The 19,751-nt window shown below is 36.3% G+C and overlaps 1 protein-coding gene across 2 annotated transcripts in view; it reads left to right on the forward strand.

Annotated features, from left to right (window-relative positions):
• The window catches only part of OTOGL (otogelin like), a 151,909-nt gene that overhangs the window by 82,618 nt on the left and 49,540 nt on the right, over positions 1–19,751 (forward strand). For both annotated transcript variants that reach the window (XM_024123011.2, XM_028490315.2), the window contains 8 exons: positions 2,472–2,588; positions 3,457–3,613; positions 4,286–4,312; positions 9,416–9,583; positions 11,335–11,613; positions 13,827–13,944; positions 17,982–18,061; positions 18,370–18,438. In XM_024123011.2, coding sequence (XP_023978779.2) covers positions 2,472–2,588; positions 3,457–3,613; positions 4,286–4,312; positions 9,416–9,583; positions 11,335–11,613; positions 13,827–13,944; positions 17,982–18,061; positions 18,370–18,438 — 1,015 coding nt within the window. The remainder of the gene's footprint in view (positions 1–2,471; positions 2,589–3,456; positions 3,614–4,285; positions 4,313–9,415; positions 9,584–11,334; positions 11,614–13,826; positions 13,945–17,981; positions 18,062–18,369; positions 18,439–19,751) is intronic.

Below are 19,751 nucleotides of genomic sequence, written 5' to 3' on the forward strand. Positions count from 1 at the left end.
TTAATTTCTCATGTAATCCTGTGACAGTCTTGTAATGTAAAGGGCGTTGACTCCATATTATAGATGAAGAAATTGAGACTCAGGAAGGTTAAATGACTTGTCTAATATTATATATCCAGAAAGCCGCAGGAGTGACTTTCAAATTCACATCTTCTAATCTCATGCTTTTCCTTTCACTGCAAAATTCTCTTTCAGTGTATTTGTATTCTAATGATGTATCTTTTGTCAACTCAAGGTAATGAATAAATGAAGGCAGTATTTCTTAACATTTGCTCTCCAGACATGGCTGGATGTGGGATGGGGAGGGGTAGGCAGTGGATTTGTGGCCAACTTACCTTTGGGAGCAGTTAGAATAAATTAAGTCAGGCATATTTCTTTTTTGAAGGATTTCTTGAGGCATTATATTCCTCTAAGGGAGGGATGTGTTTGAAGGGATTCCCGAACTTACTGACACAGAACTTACGTTTTTGTGTATTAGTTATCAAGGAAATAGTTTTCTATGGAACACAATCTGAGAAATGCTGAACTAACTCAGAAAACAGTCAAACTGGAAATTTGTTCTACTCTTTTCTTCTACTTTTTTTTTAACCTATTCTTTTTCTAACTGAAAGTAGTGTCTGCAACTACAATTTCCTGGTTGGTTACTGTTTGGTTAGTTGCCTTACTCTTTTGCCTAATTTACTAATATATCTAAATCTTTTTATAAAAATAAAAGGGGATTGGGGTTAAACATTCATCCAATTTAGTGAAATTTAAGCAGTATATTTCATTGTGGTCTACATTGGAAAGTATGAAGATTTTATTTTTTAAAATATAAAATGAATTAAGGAATACCTAATTTATAATAATACTTAAATATTTGGACTCATCAAAGAATTTCAGACTCATTAATACCTAATGGACAAAGCTGAAAATAAAATAAAATTCATTCAGTAAGTTCTATTTAGCACTTAATGTTTTCCAGGATATATGAACACATTATATTATTAAAACATAGCCACTGCCCTTAGGAATTTAGAGTCCAGTTTAGCAGATGAGGTAGAAAAACTTAACAATGGAAATATGAGACAGGTGCTTGGATAGAGGTGTATACAACATGGAGTTTGTGATGGTCAAAGGAAGGTTCCCCAGGAAGGTGCCATTGAGCTGACCCCTACAAGACTCATAAGAGCTATACAAGTGAAGATGATGGGAAAGAGTGCAGCAGCAAAGGAGAGAGCATTTCTTTAGAACGTGTCAGGAAGACTGGAGTGAGTATGGTGCCTAACAGGGATTTTAAGAAGTTCAATATGGCTGTGGTGGAAGGTTTGAAGTAGGGAATGGCTGGAATGCAAAACATAAAGCTGCAAGATATGTGTGCTAGGATCTGGACTCGAAGACCCTAAATTAGTTAGGCTCTTATAATCCAGCTAAGAAATGTTAAATCAGTGAAGATTTAGAAAACTATCTAAATCTGAGAGACATCTGAAACATCAGCATCTGTTGAAAGGACTGCATAAGGAAAGATGAATTTGGAGAATTCAAGAATGTCTCCGATCTTCCTGGCTTACTGCATAGACACTGGTGCTCTTCCAGGAGACAGGACACAGAGGAAAGTGGGTGGTAGGGGACAGTGGGGACAGGACACTGGTGTAAGATAAGTACATTTTAGAATGTGTTGAGAGAGAAGTGACAGAGATATTTATGTGGAAATGTCCCAATTTTTGAGATCTCAGAAAAGAGTTATGGGCTGGAAATATGGATTTGGTAGTTACTATTATATTCAGGTTGCTGAAGGCATGAGAAGTGTATAGAATGAAAAAAATAGAGATTTGAAGATCAAGTCTTGCAGAGAAGGGAGGTGGAAGGAGGATGAGGAGTAGCAGCAAATGATCTAGGAGGAAGCCCAGCAGAAAATGGTGCCGCCGGAAACACATGAGAGGCATGTAAGAAGGGTAAAGTATGAAACAGAATCAAAGACAGCAAAAGGGCAAGTGGGATGAAGACTGAAAAGTTGCCTTTATTTTTAGTAATGAGATCAATGATGGCCTTCTCCAGGCCGGTTTCAGGGAGGTTGATTAGAAGAGGCAGAGACCGAATTGTTTAGTATATGGGAGGTGAGCCTGTAGACACTTGAGTGTATGCAACTCCTCAGAGGATGGCTTGTGACAGAAATGAAGGACGTGAAAATTAAAGGAAAGAGAATAATTTGCTTAGGCAATTTTTTTAGTCATGTAATGCTGCACTTGACAGTTTAAAAATGATTTACCCTCACTCTAATATTTTCATGATTTTAATAGTAAATTTAGTTGCTTTCAAAAATAATATATACTATTAACAGAGTTGGCTGAGCACAGGTGCTTTAGGTAAAGTCTATCTAAAAGAATGAGAATATACTAGATATGACTGTGGTGGATGAAGTTAGATTAGGTTACTCTGGTTTCAGCTTCAGAAATCACCCCTTAAAAACATTCTTTTCTCTTTTTCCACAGTGTGAAACCCCAATTGAATCATTTAAACCCTGTGAGGCACATCAGAACAAATTTCCTTATGCCAAGAAAGAATGCTCCATTTTGTACAGTGATGTTTTTGCTCCTTGTCACAATGTGGTAAATGAATGCTTTACTAAACTTTCCAATTTAAACAAGTACTGCTGTATCTATAATATTGAGATGAACAGGACAAATAATTTAGCTACCCATTGGCTTTTCAGGTATACTACCTAACCCTCGTTAGGAAGACAAATTTGGTAGTTTGTTTTTCTGTGGCACTGACACATTTAGTTGATTTACATTCTTCCTGACTCCATCTTATTTAGCAGCATATATAATGCTTGTTAATGATCTGTTTCAGTTTATGAAACATTTTTATGTCCATCATCAAAGCCATAAATGACTGATCAAAGCCATAAATGCTTATTTTTCTTCAGAGGACACTACCAAATGGGCATTCTTCTCCTTAACCCAAAGTATAGTTTAAAAGTATTATTAGTGACACGTTTAAAATGGTTTTAGACGCACATCCCAAGACTGAATGTAATTTATTTAGAAATATAACTTTTTAAATGTCTTTCCAACATAATAATTTTAGGTTCCAATAGAAGTTTTAAAAATAGTTTAAGATATTATTAAAAACTAAGCAAAAGTACGTTTGTAAGTAGAACATTCTTTTAATGCCATGCGAATATGCCAATAAAGAAACAATGAGCTTCTACAGGTATTAATCTGTTGTATTGCAGATGTTGAAGTTATATTTGTTAGTCCCGTTACCTGTGTTGCTAGTTCTTTGATCTTACATTTGCCTAATAAATTCCTTTGGATGAATAGAAGTTTGAGATATTGAGAACTCTCTAGGTGGCAGTGTTAAGCTGATAATAGCAAATTTTGAAAATCTACCAGTTTTCTTTTAGAAGGTTGAATTTTAATCAGTTGTAGTTAGTACTTTTTGAAATTAATTTATCTTTCACTTCATTTTCAGATTGATGTTACTTCTTTTGCCAAAAATTGTCATGAAGACACGTGTAACTGTAACCTTGGTGGGGATTGTGAATGTTTATGCACAAGTGTAGCAGCGTATGCATACAAGTGTTGTCAGGAAGGGGTTTCTGTTCACTGGAGATCATCTACTATTTGTTGTGAGTATCCTCCCGGGGCATCATCATTAGGTGGGAACTTTATGAAGAGATTCCTATTGTCTTATCTTAGAAGCGATACCATGGACTCATGGAAATAGAATTTCTTTAAGATGAGTAAATTTTATATTCTTTTGACAATGCAGATAAATTGTAGTATAGCTAAAGGATTTATAAAAGAAACTTTGAAGTAAATTTTTCTGTTCTGTGTTAGACTGTTATGACTGTAACATTTGAACTACAAATTATTTACGTACCATCTTCAGAGATACTGATTATGACTATTTCTCTTATGGCTATGAAATTCCACTGTTCTAATGATAAGAGACGTAGTTTTAAAAACATCATTTTGAATTTGCGTTCAGATTTTACTCTAAACTTTTCATTTACTTGTGTAGATAGTGAGTCATCTGATGAACAGCTTATGATTTTAACACTTTCAGTGGATATTTATAAATTGGCAGATATATTTGCCTACCTATAAAATAATCTTAGGAAATTTAATGAATTATTTCAGAGCACTCTTAAAGAATCCTCTTTGCTCAGAGAAAACTCCCAAATGATGATGTCATTCTGAGGTCTTTCACTTTGTCATTGATAAACCATATCTTGCATATATTCAGATAAATGGTGAGATCCTTATTTAGTTTAACATTTCTTCTTTTTTCCTTTTAGCACTCGATTGTGAATATTACAATGAAGGTATGTGACATTTAAAGAATATCACTGTAGTATTCTATTAAATATATCTTCAGATTCAAAGTTCTTGAACAAGTTTTCTGGGAACAAAGTATGAAGAGTTCATAATTTGGCATACAGTTAACCCTTGAACAAGGAGGGGGCTAGAGGCGCCAACCCTCTGCGCAATTGAAAATCCATGTATGGCTGTGTAGAGAGGAAAAGATGATTTTCAGGAGAAGAGGATACAGTCTGAAGGTAGGAAGTTCGGAACGTATACATTTAGGGAATGGCAAGTGGGCCAGGAAGAATTAGAGACGTAAGAAGGAAACTGAGGTAGAGCTGAGTCCCCTGGGCTGAGTCACAGGACAGTTTCCAGGACTTTCTGAATGGAGATTTAGTGGTCTTCTAATAACGCACTACCTTTGCTAGGAACCAAAAGCTATAGTGTGGTTGTCATTAACTGCAGCTGAAGTCAGATCTGGATTAGAGTCCAGTCTCTGTCACGTATAAACATTGTGAACCTGGTTAAGTCATTTAAGTTTAATTTTTTTGTTTATTTATTTCTATGTTTGTTGTGAGCTTAAATGAGACACTATGTCACCTATACTGCTGGAACAAAATAAACCCTTATTAAATGGTGCTGTTATGATAACTAAAAAAAAAAAAAAGAAAATCCATGTATGGTTTATAGTCACCCTGTGTATCTGCAATTCTGCATCTTCAGATTCAACCAACCATGGATTGTGTAGTACTGTAGTATTTACTCTTGAAACAAATCTGCGTATAAGTGGACTTGCACAGTTCAAACCCATGTTGCTCAAGTGCCAACTGTATGACTCGATGAAAGCCATTGCCTTCTAAAACGTATCTAAATTTCTAAGTATTTGTGTTAAAATTTATTCCCTGTAAAATAAAAGTGTTGTAACTAAGTTCTCAGGACCTAGGAGGCTCTCAGTAGTTTTTGAATAACATGAATGAACGAATGAGTAAAGCTAGCTAATTTTTTAGGTAAAAAGGATGAAAGATATATACCAAATGCATACCTTTTACCATTATGAATAAATATGGACATTATTCAAACTTTTATTATGTTGTGGAAATCAAAGAAACAAACTATAATATAGGAATTTATTTAGCCATCATTTTAGGCAAAATAATTATTTATATCTTATCAGAATGAGAACTTATTGATTTAGTAATAATTAAAATCTCCTAGTCTCCCAAGCATTCAGATTTGCAATGGGAAGTCTAAGAGGAGGTGCTGCCTAAAACTAAGGCATAGATGTAAGAGACAGAGAATTATATCCTCATTGAAAATGCCAGACATTAGCAGAATTGACACCTGCTTTTTGTCAAACCTATTTAATGAGGAAGGCATAGCCACTTAAACCTAATTCAGACAAATAAGATGATCCAGGGAAGTGTCCATTTTGACAGTAACTGGACAAAAACCCATGATGAGTAGGTTAGAGTAATAGTTATAGGAAAGCTGATCCATTAAAGAAAAAAACCAAACAACCAATGCAAAGTATTTTCCATGACTTATTGAGCCAGGAAGAAATCTGTCATCTGTAAAAGTACAAAGAAAGCCAGAAAATTTTAGTAAAATAGAGATGATGAATTAAAAAGAAAATGGACATTTTAGTCTTTGGTTGTTTCTGTTATATCTTTGGAAGTCTGAAGAGGAAAAATATCCCACATTAAAAAAATTCTGTGTTTGTTAAAGGAAATCTAAACCAAACATATTTCCCACTCCACACTCACTCCACATCAATCCTTTGGATTCCATGCTTAAGATGAGACTGATTGCCTAATATTAAGTACCTAATAATAAAAATGGCTTTTGTTAACTATACCTATATCTTATAATTTAAGCTTCAAAATATGCCTGAAAGACATAACATTATTATTATCATTATTAACACTTACAAAGGAGGAAATTGAGGCATAGGTGAATTAAATAACTTGGTCAAAGTCGTTTAGCCAAAATGTGGTAAATGGATTTATAAACAATCTATGTTCAGAACCCACGAGCTTGATCTCCATGCTACACTGCCTAGTTATGGTTAGCACATCCTAGACTAGGAATGATCACCGTACATCGTTATCATATGCTCTACACAACGCACACAGACAGCAAGTTGAGAAAACGCTCCAATAACTTCCTCGCTTAAGAATTCCTTCCTCACACAGTTCTGCTGTGAAAATCTCCATCTGTGCCTTTGTACTTTCTGGCGTTCCTTCTGCAGGCCCTTGGAAACAGAATTTTCTATGAATATTGAATTTCGACCTCTTGCTGCTTGGTACATTTTGCTTTTTGTCAATAAGTCTGCTGCACTTCTACTTATGGTTTGTTTCCCTAATGTGTTACAAGATTCTTCAAACCAGTTCTTCTAGTTTCATTTGTAATACTGTATTGGTAGTATTCAGAGGGTCAACATGGGGCGTTCGGCCTTCATGAGACCCACGAGAGACAGAGATTCTGTTTCCCGTGATCAAAGTAATAGGGAACAGAGTCAACCTGCCAAGGAGAGGAAGAGTTGTGAAAGTAACGTGATCAAGGTAGCTAATTGAAGGGGAATAAAGAATTGTGGAAGTTTTTCATAGTAATACAAAGAAAAAAGTTTTAAATGAGTATTCTTAATTTGTTTCATCTCAAATAATTTCACAACTATTGTAAACTTACCTAGTCTTCTTTGGACATTCACAGCTGGCATTTTTCTCTGGACACTATGTTATTAAAATACTTAAATTATTCAAAGCAAATGCAGAGATAAATGATTGTGATTCTGTAGGAGGAAAAAAATTTTTAAAGTAGGAAAATTCAGAGATTACTACTGAGATAAGTTCAATAATCCTTCACACAATGACTGTCTCTAGTATCTTCATTTTCATGGCATTTGCTAAAAATATAAAGGTTCTATTGCTGTAGGGAGTAAGACTTCAAGATCCTGCTAAAAATTGTGCAAGTTTTAAGTTCAGGGTGATTTTATTAGATCAGATATTCTTAATACTGTGCTTAAATAATAACTACAGGAAATGATTGCTTTTAGTAGACAGTGAAATTATAATTCTCCCTGCAGAAAATTAATGATAAAGTCAGTGACTTTTGTTCCTCAATTGCTAGTGAAAATGCAGGAAAACAATTCAGACACAAGATATCCATCGACTGGGGATCAATTCAGGAGCTTTCGATTTTTATACAAATGGATTTCTCAGATGACAGTTGTCTCTTCAGGTTGCTGTAGAAAGGTACTTGTGCAGTAGGGGAGAGAATATTTTGTTTAGTGGTCTATCTCCTTTCTCCTGTTCTTCTCCTGGACATCTGTGAGGGTGCTTGAAGCCCACAAGCTGTAATTGTATATGTCGTCTTCGTTTTGAATTGAATCTCATGATTTACATGTTTATATACCTATTTGTACATTATTTACATATTCACACAAATCTAAATTGGTGTATATTTTCATCTTGGAAGTTTATGTTGCTCTTGTCTTCCCTAGAAAATGAGCTAGTAAGTGGTGGAGACTAATGATATAGTTTTCTTGGACATTGTAGACTTTGGCTCATAGAGAAACTGTGCAGGGTATATATTTGTAACAGTGGTGGGGAGTCCATTGCTGCCAGGCTCATAGCGAAATTCTTCACTGCATCTGCTCAGTTCCATCTTGGTGTGGGGGGCAGAGGTTTTCAAAGCTCCATGTGCACTCAAGGTGTCTGAGTCCCTCCTAAAGCTCCTTCCCCATGGCTTAGAAGTGTCCCTAGCTGCTCAGTGGTAAAGTGTCTCAGCTGATGAGTCCGTGGATGGGACAGCACTTGAAGATAATTCGTCCTATAATCCCTACCTTCTCCTGTTCCTCATGATGGAAATTTTGGTTCTTGCTCTCCTTCCTGTTTGGGAGACTTTGTAACCCTCTAATCCAATTATCTTCTCCCCTTCTCTTAGGTTTGGTCTTCATCCTGAAAAGGAAAAAACCCAGGTTGTGGGTTTCTTTGAATTTTTTTCCATCCATCTTAAGAGTAGGCTGGGAAAGGAAAACTGTCCTTGAGATAAAAATTGGAGAAAAGAGGAAAAGTGAAATTCACTGAGAGCAACCAGATTGTTCTTTTCTGAAACCACCTATTGCACCTATATTAGCATTTTACATAACCTACAATGTAAATATCTACATATACCTGTAAAAGTACACAGCTAATAATTATGTAATTTAGATAATTCAGAAGAAACCTCAAAGTTTTATAGTACCTCACTTATTTTAAAACATTAAACGTCATAGAGATTGGGTTGAAGGTAAACTGACGTTATTATCATAAAACTTAACGCATCAATTTATTTTTAATATCAGTGAATTTTAAAATTAATTTATATAGTTTTCTTTATAAGATGAAGTTTGTAGGAATACTACTTGGACTGAGTTTCAGGTTTGGTTCTACACTAAGTAGTTTTTTTACTATAGTATATATTTTTCACTTTATATGAAACCATTGAAGTGTATGGAAATGATAGCGTAAGTAAAATGACAATAGCGTAAGTAAAATGACATTTGACTTCTCTGTTCAGCATCGTCTTATTTTCTTCTTTATAGACATACCTCACTGATGAAATTCAGTAATCCCCAAAATAGTAAAATATTGTATATCATGTCTGTGAATTCTGTGTTAATGTAATGCAACTTATTAAGGAGAGATGATTTTTAGAAGACTATCAAAATATCTTACCATTGATAGAACTAAGCTTGAGTTTATTGAGAGTAGATTAGAGTCTTGGAATATTAGAGTGAAAGGTTACCTAGACAAACATCTTCAAATAGGTGAGAAAATTTGAGGACTAGAAAGCTTAAGTCAACCTTTTATCCATCACCACTAGGTATACACGTACATATACATATACACATACGCAGTCATGTATATATATATTCTAAACTGCATATTCTATATATGTATATATTCCAAATCAATATAATATATTCTTTTTGAAAAGAGTTGTTATTTTGTTCCTGATGACTGTTTAAATGCTCAATAATTTTCGGACTATTTTTTGGTATTAGAATTTATTCCATTGAAATGACAGCTTGAAATGTAAAAATCCTATGCCAACTTATAATTCTCTCATTTGCATTTAACTAGGGCTTGGAGAAGGACCATATATGCTGGCAAGTTATGGGCAGACTGGCCTTATTCTGGGGGCCAATATGACCAGTAGAAGCATTTTTTCTCTGCCAAGAAGTGGTATTCATGGCAATTTATTTTTTAATTTTATGATCACTCCAGGCCTTTTCAAAGAGAAGGCATCATGTAAGTATAATTTCCAACTGAAAGTAAGAATTTAGTTTTCCATTGACCTTTTTTCATTTATTCATGTAGTAAATATTAATTGGGGAATCTAATATGTTTATGACATTTTTCTAGGTGCTCTAAAGGATTTGAAATAAAATAAGACACTGGTATATGAACTAGCTCTCTCTTTTGTATATAAAATCATTTCTTTGTTTATCTATTGGCATATATAGATGCAATTAGAATTGCAATTGTTTGGTTGAGTTTTTAGTCCCAAATAAAGCACAGCTTCAGTTTTCATAGCATTAATCACAGAACTTAATTTGAAATTTTTGAAAAATAGTGTGCTGATAATTAACATGTGAAAGATTTTAATGCCAGATTAAAGTAAAAGAAAAAAGTTGTGATTTAATATCAAGGAAGTTAAATTAAGACCATAAATCAAAGTCTAGATAGTCATTGAGACGGTCTGTTTTTCTTAAGTGGCGTTGTCTGTCGTGGTACCTGGCACCACATTTACTGGTTTGCCCCTGTAGATCTATACTGGTCGTATCCACTTGGCACCTGTTCTGCCTGGTGGTTAGTGTCCCCTTCTGATCCATGATGTTCAGGCTACATTGTTACTATTCTTACCCTGCTTAGACCCATGCATGGTGTGTTCTATAAACTTAGGAAATATTTATTGAATGAATGAATCCGACTTAAGTTTCACTTATTCAGAGAAATCTCCTGATTTTCCAGTTAAAATAAATTGCTCCATTCTTGTAAAAAGAGCTCCTTTAATTCTTTTTAATCTGTGAAAACACCTATCACAGTCTAAAGTTCTAATTTATGTATTAGTTACATATTTTTTCTCTTATAAAAATATCTTTTATTTTTCTTTGCATCTTCCAGTGCTCAGCAGAGGGCTTTGTAAGTTTTAGGACACAATAAATGCCTTTGGAATAGTTTATTGGATTTGAGAGAGCTCTTCATTGTATGATTTACAAAAATTAATTTTTTTAATAGAAAAATCCTAGTACATTTAAATTAAGGAATTAAGACCTAAAGAAATTAAGGTTTAAGAAATTAAATCTAAAATCTCAATGAAGAAACTTATATGCCGCGGGTTTTATAAATATAAGGGAAACTTTTAAAGCACATAACAAAAAAGCATGGCACTTCTCAAATGCTTTGTAGTTGTTCATTAGCTTTCTCATCATCTCTTGGGAAATAGACAATAATGTTGAGCAAATAGTCTTTTCTTAACGCAGTAAAATCACTTGCAAGAACATTTGCTCATTAAGAATCCAGTGATATTGAAATGCAGCACCATGTTTAAATTGATCTGTTTCTCTATTCTCTTTTTCTTTTCTGTCATCCAATTTAGCCATTTGTAGATTTTCTACATTTGAAAATGTTAAAGCTTGCAAGTACAAATGTGTGTCCAATTAACTGTTCAACTATTTGTATGGAATTGTACCTTCTGGGGTCCTAAGGTGATACTTCTTTTTTCCCCCAAAGACATGATCAATTATTTTAAAAATGGAACTTATCAAAGACTGATTATTTTTGGAGCTGTCACTTTATGCATTGCACTAAAATACTATTTTTTCCTTTAGAGATCTTATAATTCATTTCTGAAATCTTTGAGATTGGCATTTCCTATGTATGACAATTGTGCAGTTCTGTTTTTGTCAGCTTTATAAATGAATTTTATAATGCCGGTGCTGATGATCTACCTTCTCCAGAGAACCCAGGGAGTTGTCAAACACTGCTCTGTTTTACAGCATTGGCACTTGTTTCCTTGGAATCTGCTGAAAGGCCAAACTACTTTCTCTATGTCCATGATGATGACACTCTTATTCTGAAACTGTGGGAGGTGAATTCAGCCTTTCATCGGAGAGCCACATTTTTTCACCATCAGAGCCTCTGGATTCCTGGTTACAGTGCTTTTGAGTTATACAGCAAGAAAGGCTTTTTCATCATATTGACAGATTCTAGTGCCAAAGCATCAAAATTTGATGATTCTGAAGAATTTAAACATTTAAGTAGCTTCAGCATAGAAGGTATGTTTCCTGAGATCTTCAAATACAGATTAAGTAGATAACTTAAATAATGACAGAATATTTATTAGGTTTTAATTTAAAAATCATTTTAATGTGTATAATTAGTTGCATGACCTTTTATGACCTTAGTAAGTTTCTTAACCTCTCTGCCTCTCAGTTTACGCATCTGTAAAATGGGAGAAATAATAATACCTACGTCATAGGGTTATAGTATTACATAAGTTAATGTGGTAAATTGTTTAGAATAGCCTTAAATGATGTTATTTTTATGATTGCCTCAATGATTACTTTCAGTGCTGTCTGGGCTTTGGAAATAGAACTTACCCATGTCTCCTTGTTGTCTAGTTTTGTATCTACCTTTTCCTTCATTAGAAGGCAACTTCTCATATAGTTTGATTCTTAATGATAAAGACAATGTGTTTATCTCTGTTCTTTGAATACTATGGAGTCTGGTTCCACTGACCTCTAGAAGATTTTTCTGGTTCAGCAGAATTCTGGTCTTATTTCTAGAGATCCTTGCTGTTCTATAGCTATTGAATTTTCTAAATTTCAGAGAGGAATCCTCACTGCCTTATCCAGTGTTTAAAAGTCATGCTTTATTTTCAAAACCTAAGAGCTCGATATCTGCCTTGGGTCTCCCAAACAAATTTTTTTCATTCTAACAGACTCTTCTAAGTCAGTCTAAGAGAGCTAATCATTTGCCTTTTTTTGTTGTGGATACATTTCTATAAACCTCTTTGGATTTTAGAAAATTGAAACTGAGCTTCAAATTTTTGCCTTTTGAATGGGGTTCCTGGACTCATGAGAAAAAGAGTCACTGACATGGCTATACAACACTCTATAGAGTGAGCGTGATATTTTTACTTGAATTTACGTAAAAGTTGAATTTTGCAAGCCTTTATTTCCCCTCCAATACACAAATCTGCTTCATTAGAACCAGACCCAGTGGCCTTACCTGAGCTTTGGACAACTGCAGCCAATGGCATCATCAAAATCTCAGAAACTCATCTTTGTGGGCTTCCCAAACCTAGGATACACGAGGAGTTTATTCTGGTCTTGGAACCAACCCTCTCTCATGCCCCATGATCCTAGTAACCCAGGTCTAATGAGTATTTTAATATTTAGATGCATAGATGCCTTCCAGAAAGCCTTATTTTCCTTCTCATACCTTGGAATTGAATTCCATATCTGAAGTCCAAGAAACATAACCTGCTTCCTGAACTTTCTCCCTTATGGAGCTCTCTCCTTCAGAGATAGTTTTGGACTGCTGCAGAAGGACTGGTCTATGATGTGGGAAGGGGAAAGTATTAGCAGAGTGTGCAGGAGAAAATCTTCAGTCAAGGAAGGTTTTTCTAACTACAAGCATGTATTATTAAAACCTATTCATTCATTTTTGTCATTAGATAATACTTACCGTGTACAAGGCAATGTGCTAAATTCTGTGAGAAGAACAAAGATGGAGTGTTTTCCTTACGTCTGATGTCAGGCAATAAATATGTCTTTGGTCTTTGCCATTTTTCCAGTTGTTTGAATTTGGCAAGTCACTTGGCTCCTCTTAGCCTCAATCTCTTCATTTATAAAATGGAGGTAATACCCACTCAACAGGATTGTTGCAAGGGTAAAATAAAATTATGGACAAAAAATTATTTTGCAAAAAATAAAATTCCAAACAAGTGTATGCTATTATCATGATACACAGATCAATGAACACCCACTAAACATAAAGAAAGGAAGAAGATTTAGAATTTTCCTTGGCCTCCTGCACGTCTTGCTTTTTTAAATGTTTGGAAGATAAACTAACTTCTTCTCTTTTTTTTGTGGTACGCGGACCTCTCACCGCTGTGGCCTTTTCCGTTGAGGAGCACAGACTCCAGACGCGCAGGCTCAGTGGCCATGGCTCATGGGCCCAGCCGCTCCGCGGCATGTGGGATCCTCCCGGACCGGGGCACGAACCCGTGTTTCCTGCATCGGCAGGTGGACTCTCAACCACTGCGCCACCAGGGAAGCCCCAATAAACTAACATTTTGATATTCAACCTGAGCATGAAATGCTTTGATCAGCAAGCAATTACAATGCTTTTTATTCCCCATAGCACTGTCTTTTTAACAGCATTATAATCAAAGAAAGATCAAACACTAAAGGTTTACTATCTTAAATCATTATTTTTCAAGCTGTCCATTTTTGTACACAATCTAAATTTCATTTTTCCCCAGAAATCCAGGTAGCAGTGCCTTACAGGAGGATGTGTGAATGGAGATATGAACCTTGTGCCACTCCCTGTTTTAAAACGTGCAGTGACCCTGCAGCTCTAGCATGTAAATTTCTTCCACCGTAAGTCATGTTTAACCATTCATGAACAGATTCTAGCATTAGCAGATTCTGCTGTCAGTGATTTTTTTTTTAGATTAAAAAAATTCTTAGCAATAATTTGTTCTAGATACTCATTCACGAATTTATTTTGTTTTATTCAAGCAGTAGTTATTGAGGGTCTGCTATATGCTAGCAATTCTTCTAGCTGTTAGGGATACAGTATTGAACAAAGTATTTACCTTTCCGCAGCTTAAACATTTTGTTGCATTGAGGCAGAGAATAAAAAATAAAAATGTAAATATATAATGCAATATATTGTTAGATGGACTTATGTATTATGGAGAAAAATAAAGGAAGGTAAGGGAAACAGGGAGCATAAGGGAGGTGTGTGTGTGTGTGTTCGTTCATTAGTGTAGGGTGGTCAGGGAAGAATAGGCTGACAAGGTGACATCTAGTAAGAGATGTGAAGGAAGTGAGGGAACTAGCCATGTGGATATCTGGGGAAAGAGCCTTTCAATCTGAGAAACGTGTAAAGGTCCTGAGATGGGAATGTGTTTGGTGTGCTTGAGGATGAGCAAGGAGGCCAGTTAATTGGAGCAAAGTGAACAAAATTGAGAGGTAGGAGAAGAGAGCAGAGAATCATAGTGGTGGGCAAATCATACAGGGCCTTGTAGCCTGTTGTGAGGACTTTTTTTCTCTGAGTAACGTCCTGGTATATTTTGGGCAGAGGAGTGACAGGATCTTTTAAAATGTTTACACTGGCTATTGCACTGACTTTTGGTGAGGGGAAGAACAAGGGCAGAACTGGGCAGTGATACAGACATGAAGGGGATTTGACTAGGTTGGTAGCCCTGGAGGTTTTGTGGGAAGTGAACAGATTCTGGATATATTTTGAACTTAGGGCCATAAGGGATGCTGATAGAGTCAACATCAGTTATGAGAGAAAGCGGAGTTAAGGACTCCAGTTCAGGTCTCAGCATTTTGTAGGTTTCAGAATCATATGAAATAGCCATTTTTGTGGTCAAAACTGGTCAAATACCAACAAACTCGAATGATTCAATTTAACGGAAGGGCTGAGTTGCCATTTACTAAGATAAGGAAGATGTTAGGAGGAGCAGTTTGGAGGAAAAGCCAGGAATTTGGTTTTGAGGATTTTAAATTTCAAACAGAAAATTGTTCGTTGGATTTGGTGATCTGGAGAATAGGAAGAGGCGAAATGGAGATAAGCAATGAAACAGCTTTTTTTTTTTTTTTTTTTTTAAGGAGTTTTGTTGTAAAGGAGAACAGAGAAATGCAAGTAGGAGGGAATATTTTTAAAAGAATCATTTTCTATTAGTCATTTATGAGCTTCTGCTCTACAACAAACACTGGCACTAGAAAAGGTTCTGGCATATGAGTAAATGAGATGTAGCCCTTATTTCAAGGAGCTCACAGTCTTTAGGAAGAAGACAGGAACAATAGCAGATAATTGATAATACAGGGGAAAGAGGGCTAGAGGAATAACCACCACAACAACTAGCACATTGAAGTATTTACAGCATGACCCACACTGTGCTAAGTGCTGTACAATTGGTAATCTCATTATTCCCATTTTCAGAAGAGAAAACAAACCGAGGCACAGAGAAGTTAAGCAACTTGCCTCAGACCACACAGTTTGCAGGCAGCAGAGCCAGAGTTTGAACAACTACATCCTGTTGGGTAACAGGTGCTATGGGAACAGAGAGAAGGAAATGATATTTCTGTTTATTTTCTTAAAAATAAAAACAACCAGTTCCTCCTGAAAAGAAGTCTTCACCATTCACTTGGACCCCCCACATTCACAAACCTATTTCCTGTCTCTTCTGGGAGCCATTGGGAAGAGGGGAAATAACAGGGGCCCCATAGGAAGGAGAGCACCTGGGGGAGGAAGGAAGAAAGAGAGAGGGGCAAGGCCAGCCCTGGCACTGGGGAGGAAATGGAGCTATATTTTGAAGTGGCATTTGGCTAGTTTATTTCTTGTGGCATACCCAGTCTCCAGGGTGGTTGAACCCAGATCCTCAGTGCTTCCATTGTTTGGTCTGTAGCTTCCCCGAAGTTTCTTTTTTGGTATAGTTAGAACGCAGAGAAGAGACTCGGCATGAAACTTCACCCCTGCCAAGCTGTTTCTCATCTCTGTCTTCACCACTATTTCCTTTCTACTTCTTCTGGTTCCCTGGTCTGAGGCACCTCATTATGGCTCCTCCTGGTACTTGCAGTCCTGAGGGGAGACTCAAGTACTGAGTTGGCGTGTCAACATAGCCCTGCATGGCTCCTTCAAGTCCCCAGCAGAACCACCCTGCTTGTTCTAGATGATTTCAGTTCTGGCACATAGCAAGTGTTGAAAATAAAAATATCTAGTGGAAATGAGAACTTTTATGAGAAAAGATGCCAACTAGCATACCACAGAGCCCATATGTAAGTAGAGCTATCCCTATTACATAATATACCTATTATAAGAACTGTTCTACATCTGAGGCATATTTATCAGTCAGAAGTTGACTAGACTACCAGTTGTATGACAAAATAAAGAGGACCCTGCTGTGTGCAACCATGATGGATGACATTTTAAAGGAACAAGTTACTGGGTTTTGGAAGATGATTTTAAAATGATAGCTGTGGTTTTGACTTGCATAAAGCAACTGCAGAATAACTGAGTTGCATAAAAAATGATGTTTATTTAATGTGAGGATAATCAACTGGCCCGAGTATTTTCAGTAATCTAGTAACTTTTTCTTTTTTGCTTGACAGAGTTCAGAGTAGGATAGGAATATCATATACTGGTTAAAATTTTATTATTTAAGTTCACTTTATGAAATAAATAATTGGTCTTATAAGCTGAGCTGTTAATGTTTTTAAAAAAAAAATTGTGAAGGAAGTATCCAAGAGATGGCCAAAGGGTCTTCTGTTAAAAGAGAAATTAGCTTTTCTTGGTTTTGGATTTCCTTCCATGAACGAGTGCCCTCTGGTGGCAACACGTGCCCCTAGTGTCAAGTTAGTTCATTTCCACACTGAATTGGAAAGAGGCTGTATTTTTGGTCCAAATTTTTTACTTTATATAAGGCAAATGGAAATGTTTTAAAATATTAAAAATAGTATCATAGCCTGCTGGTGTATTTGAGAGGCAGATAAGCAAGCCTTTTAAAACTATATGTACAGTAATTCTCTCTAGTAGGTATGAATCTAATAATTGGTTGTACATGAAGGATATATTTCTTTTGAATCAGAATAAATTGGACTCTGAGCCCAAAGTGGACGAGAATGAAGACTTTATCTCAGTTATTATCTTGGCTTCATTCCCTTAGAGGATAAGCGTTCAAGATGGTCCTGGCTGTTTTTGGCCCCCGATTCCCAAGCCCATGCTTCTTGAAATGTGGGCCTCCTGATTTCATGTGCCACACATAAGACCAGATGTTTTGGGGCTTGAAATTCAGTCTCCTTAGGCTCATATACAACCACCTCCTCCCAGAGCATGGCCACTATTTTGGGCACAGGCCCTGAGGCTCTTGAGAACTGCAGCCTCTGCCACCCCCCTTCCCTGTTCTCAGAGAAGAGCAACCATGTCCCACCTCCATCTCTGCCACCCAGAGACTTCTAATTACTTTTCAATGACTTCAGGGCTTAATAATAAGCAGGGAGAGCCCCTGAACATTCTGTTTTTGTTCTACCAACATCGTTATGGTTATTCAAAGAGTGTGTCTCTCTGCTTATATGTGGGGGAGTATAGGAAAGTAACAGTATGATGAACATAGAGTAAAATCAAAATTATAGAACATGGCCTTAGTGTGTCCCAAACATAAGTGTATGTTTTGAATATTCTGTGTTCAGATTCTGCCTCAATCATGAATATTTCTTTATCATCCACTAGCTTGTGACTTCATACAATGAGGTATGATGGAATAATAGCAAGCAGAGCACTGCTTAGCGCTTGACAAGGAGAATAGAAGAATTTTAGGAAAACTGTATCTTAGTTTCCTATATTAAATGTAATATATTTTTATATGAAAATTTTTTTCTTACTTTAATTTTTTTTTCATTTAAAGCGTTGAAGGATGCTTGCCCTACTGCCCTAAAAATATGATCCTTGATGAAGTCACTCTCAAATGTGTTTACCCAGAAGACTGTAAGTGTGAACCTTACTTCACTTATTCTGAAAAGTAAAATACTTGAATATTTTTTATATGATGGCAAGTGACTATAAAAAGAAGTTTTAGACAGACAATAAACCTTCATGAGATTCTTATTCATAGTCCTTTTCAAAGTTTTTGGATTCTGAATTACCTTCTAAACCATGTAAGTCTTTGCTCTCACATTCCTCCTGCATCCTCTATCCCAAAATATTTTCCTTAAAGCTAAACATCCTTATGTGAACTATGTGGGCTTCACTTTAAGCAAAACAGATTAAAGAAGAGTATCTTTGCTTCTTTGTAGGCATACCTCTGATTCCCACAGAACCAGCATTAATTTCTCCAGGTAAGCCATCGCTACCCATGTTTACAGGTATCGTTACAACTTTAGACACTAAACTTAGCATCATGTAATTTAAATCTTGGCACTCCTAAACAGCTGCTAGTACAGCTGTTAGTACTATCCCATCCACGAGGGAACCCAGCAGTCACTTTGGTCTCACTAAGTAGCTGTTCACTGGATCAACACACCACATTTTCAGAATGGCTTCTACATTTGGTCCACCTCTGTCCCATTTCAGTTAGTAAAGATAATAAGAACTTCCCTCACGTTTTTGCCTAGAATTTAGCTTTTGCTAAATCCTGATTAAATTTTCACGGTGACTAAAGTTGACGCTGAAGAGACTTTAAGGCAAATGAAGTTATCCTTTAAGCACTTTTATTCTCATTCCTGTGTTCTCTCCCAGCCTCTGGAGGAGGCATTCTGGGCTCAAACTCTCACTTTGCTCCCTCACTGTGCAACTTGCCTCAGGAAAGGATTGAATAAATCCACTCACAGTGAGGCTTGACAAACCTAATGTATTATAGTTCCTGGGGTTATAATTTAGAAAAATTCAGATATTTATTCTTTAAATATGTTTGACAAGCTTTCATTAAGTGTCAACACTGCCAGGTACTGTCCTGACACTGGGGGTGGGGAGGGGGGAGGAAGGGAGAATGGTGAACAAGTCACAGCTCCAACCCTAAAACAGCGAATAGTCCATAGGCTGTCGTGATACTACAGTAGGAGTAAGTACAAGCGGTAAGCAGGAGGGGTCTTATACTTATTTTGGACGTGTGGTCTCAGTTGGGTAACAGAAGGTCAGAGGTGGATAGCTAGAAGGAGGAAGTGTGTGCACGTGCAAAGGCCTGCAGCCGAGAGGGAACCTGTCACACAGAGGGGCTTCAAGCAGGTCATCGCACCTTGAGAGTATGGTGTGGGGGAATTGTGCCAAGAGATGGTGTGGAAGAGATGTTTACAGGCCAGATCACAAACGGCCCATGACAGGAAAGTTGTTGGGTTTGTGTTTTTTTCTGAAGGCCATGGCGAATCACTGGAGGATTTTAATAAGTCCTGTGACATCTTCCAAATAATAGTCTCGCTACAATCATCGCTATTACTACTATTCTTTTTTTCTTTTTAATTATGATATTTATTTTTAAATTTTATTTTTTTCACACACACACACACACACACACACACACACACACACACTGTATTTTATTTTTACAAGAGATAAACTGACGCCAAGCATTGTAAATGGATGACTACAACAAGAGCAACAATGATTGCAATTACCAAACACAAAACACACTCATACTATGTCATAATATTGACATTCAGTCCAGTAATCCTCCACTGTAACA

This window comes from Physeter macrocephalus, chromosome 6, assembly GCF_002837175.3.
Source record: "Physeter macrocephalus isolate SW-GA chromosome 6, ASM283717v5, whole genome shotgun sequence".
Lineage (NCBI taxonomy): Eukaryota > Metazoa > Chordata > Mammalia > Artiodactyla > Physeteridae > Physeter > Physeter macrocephalus.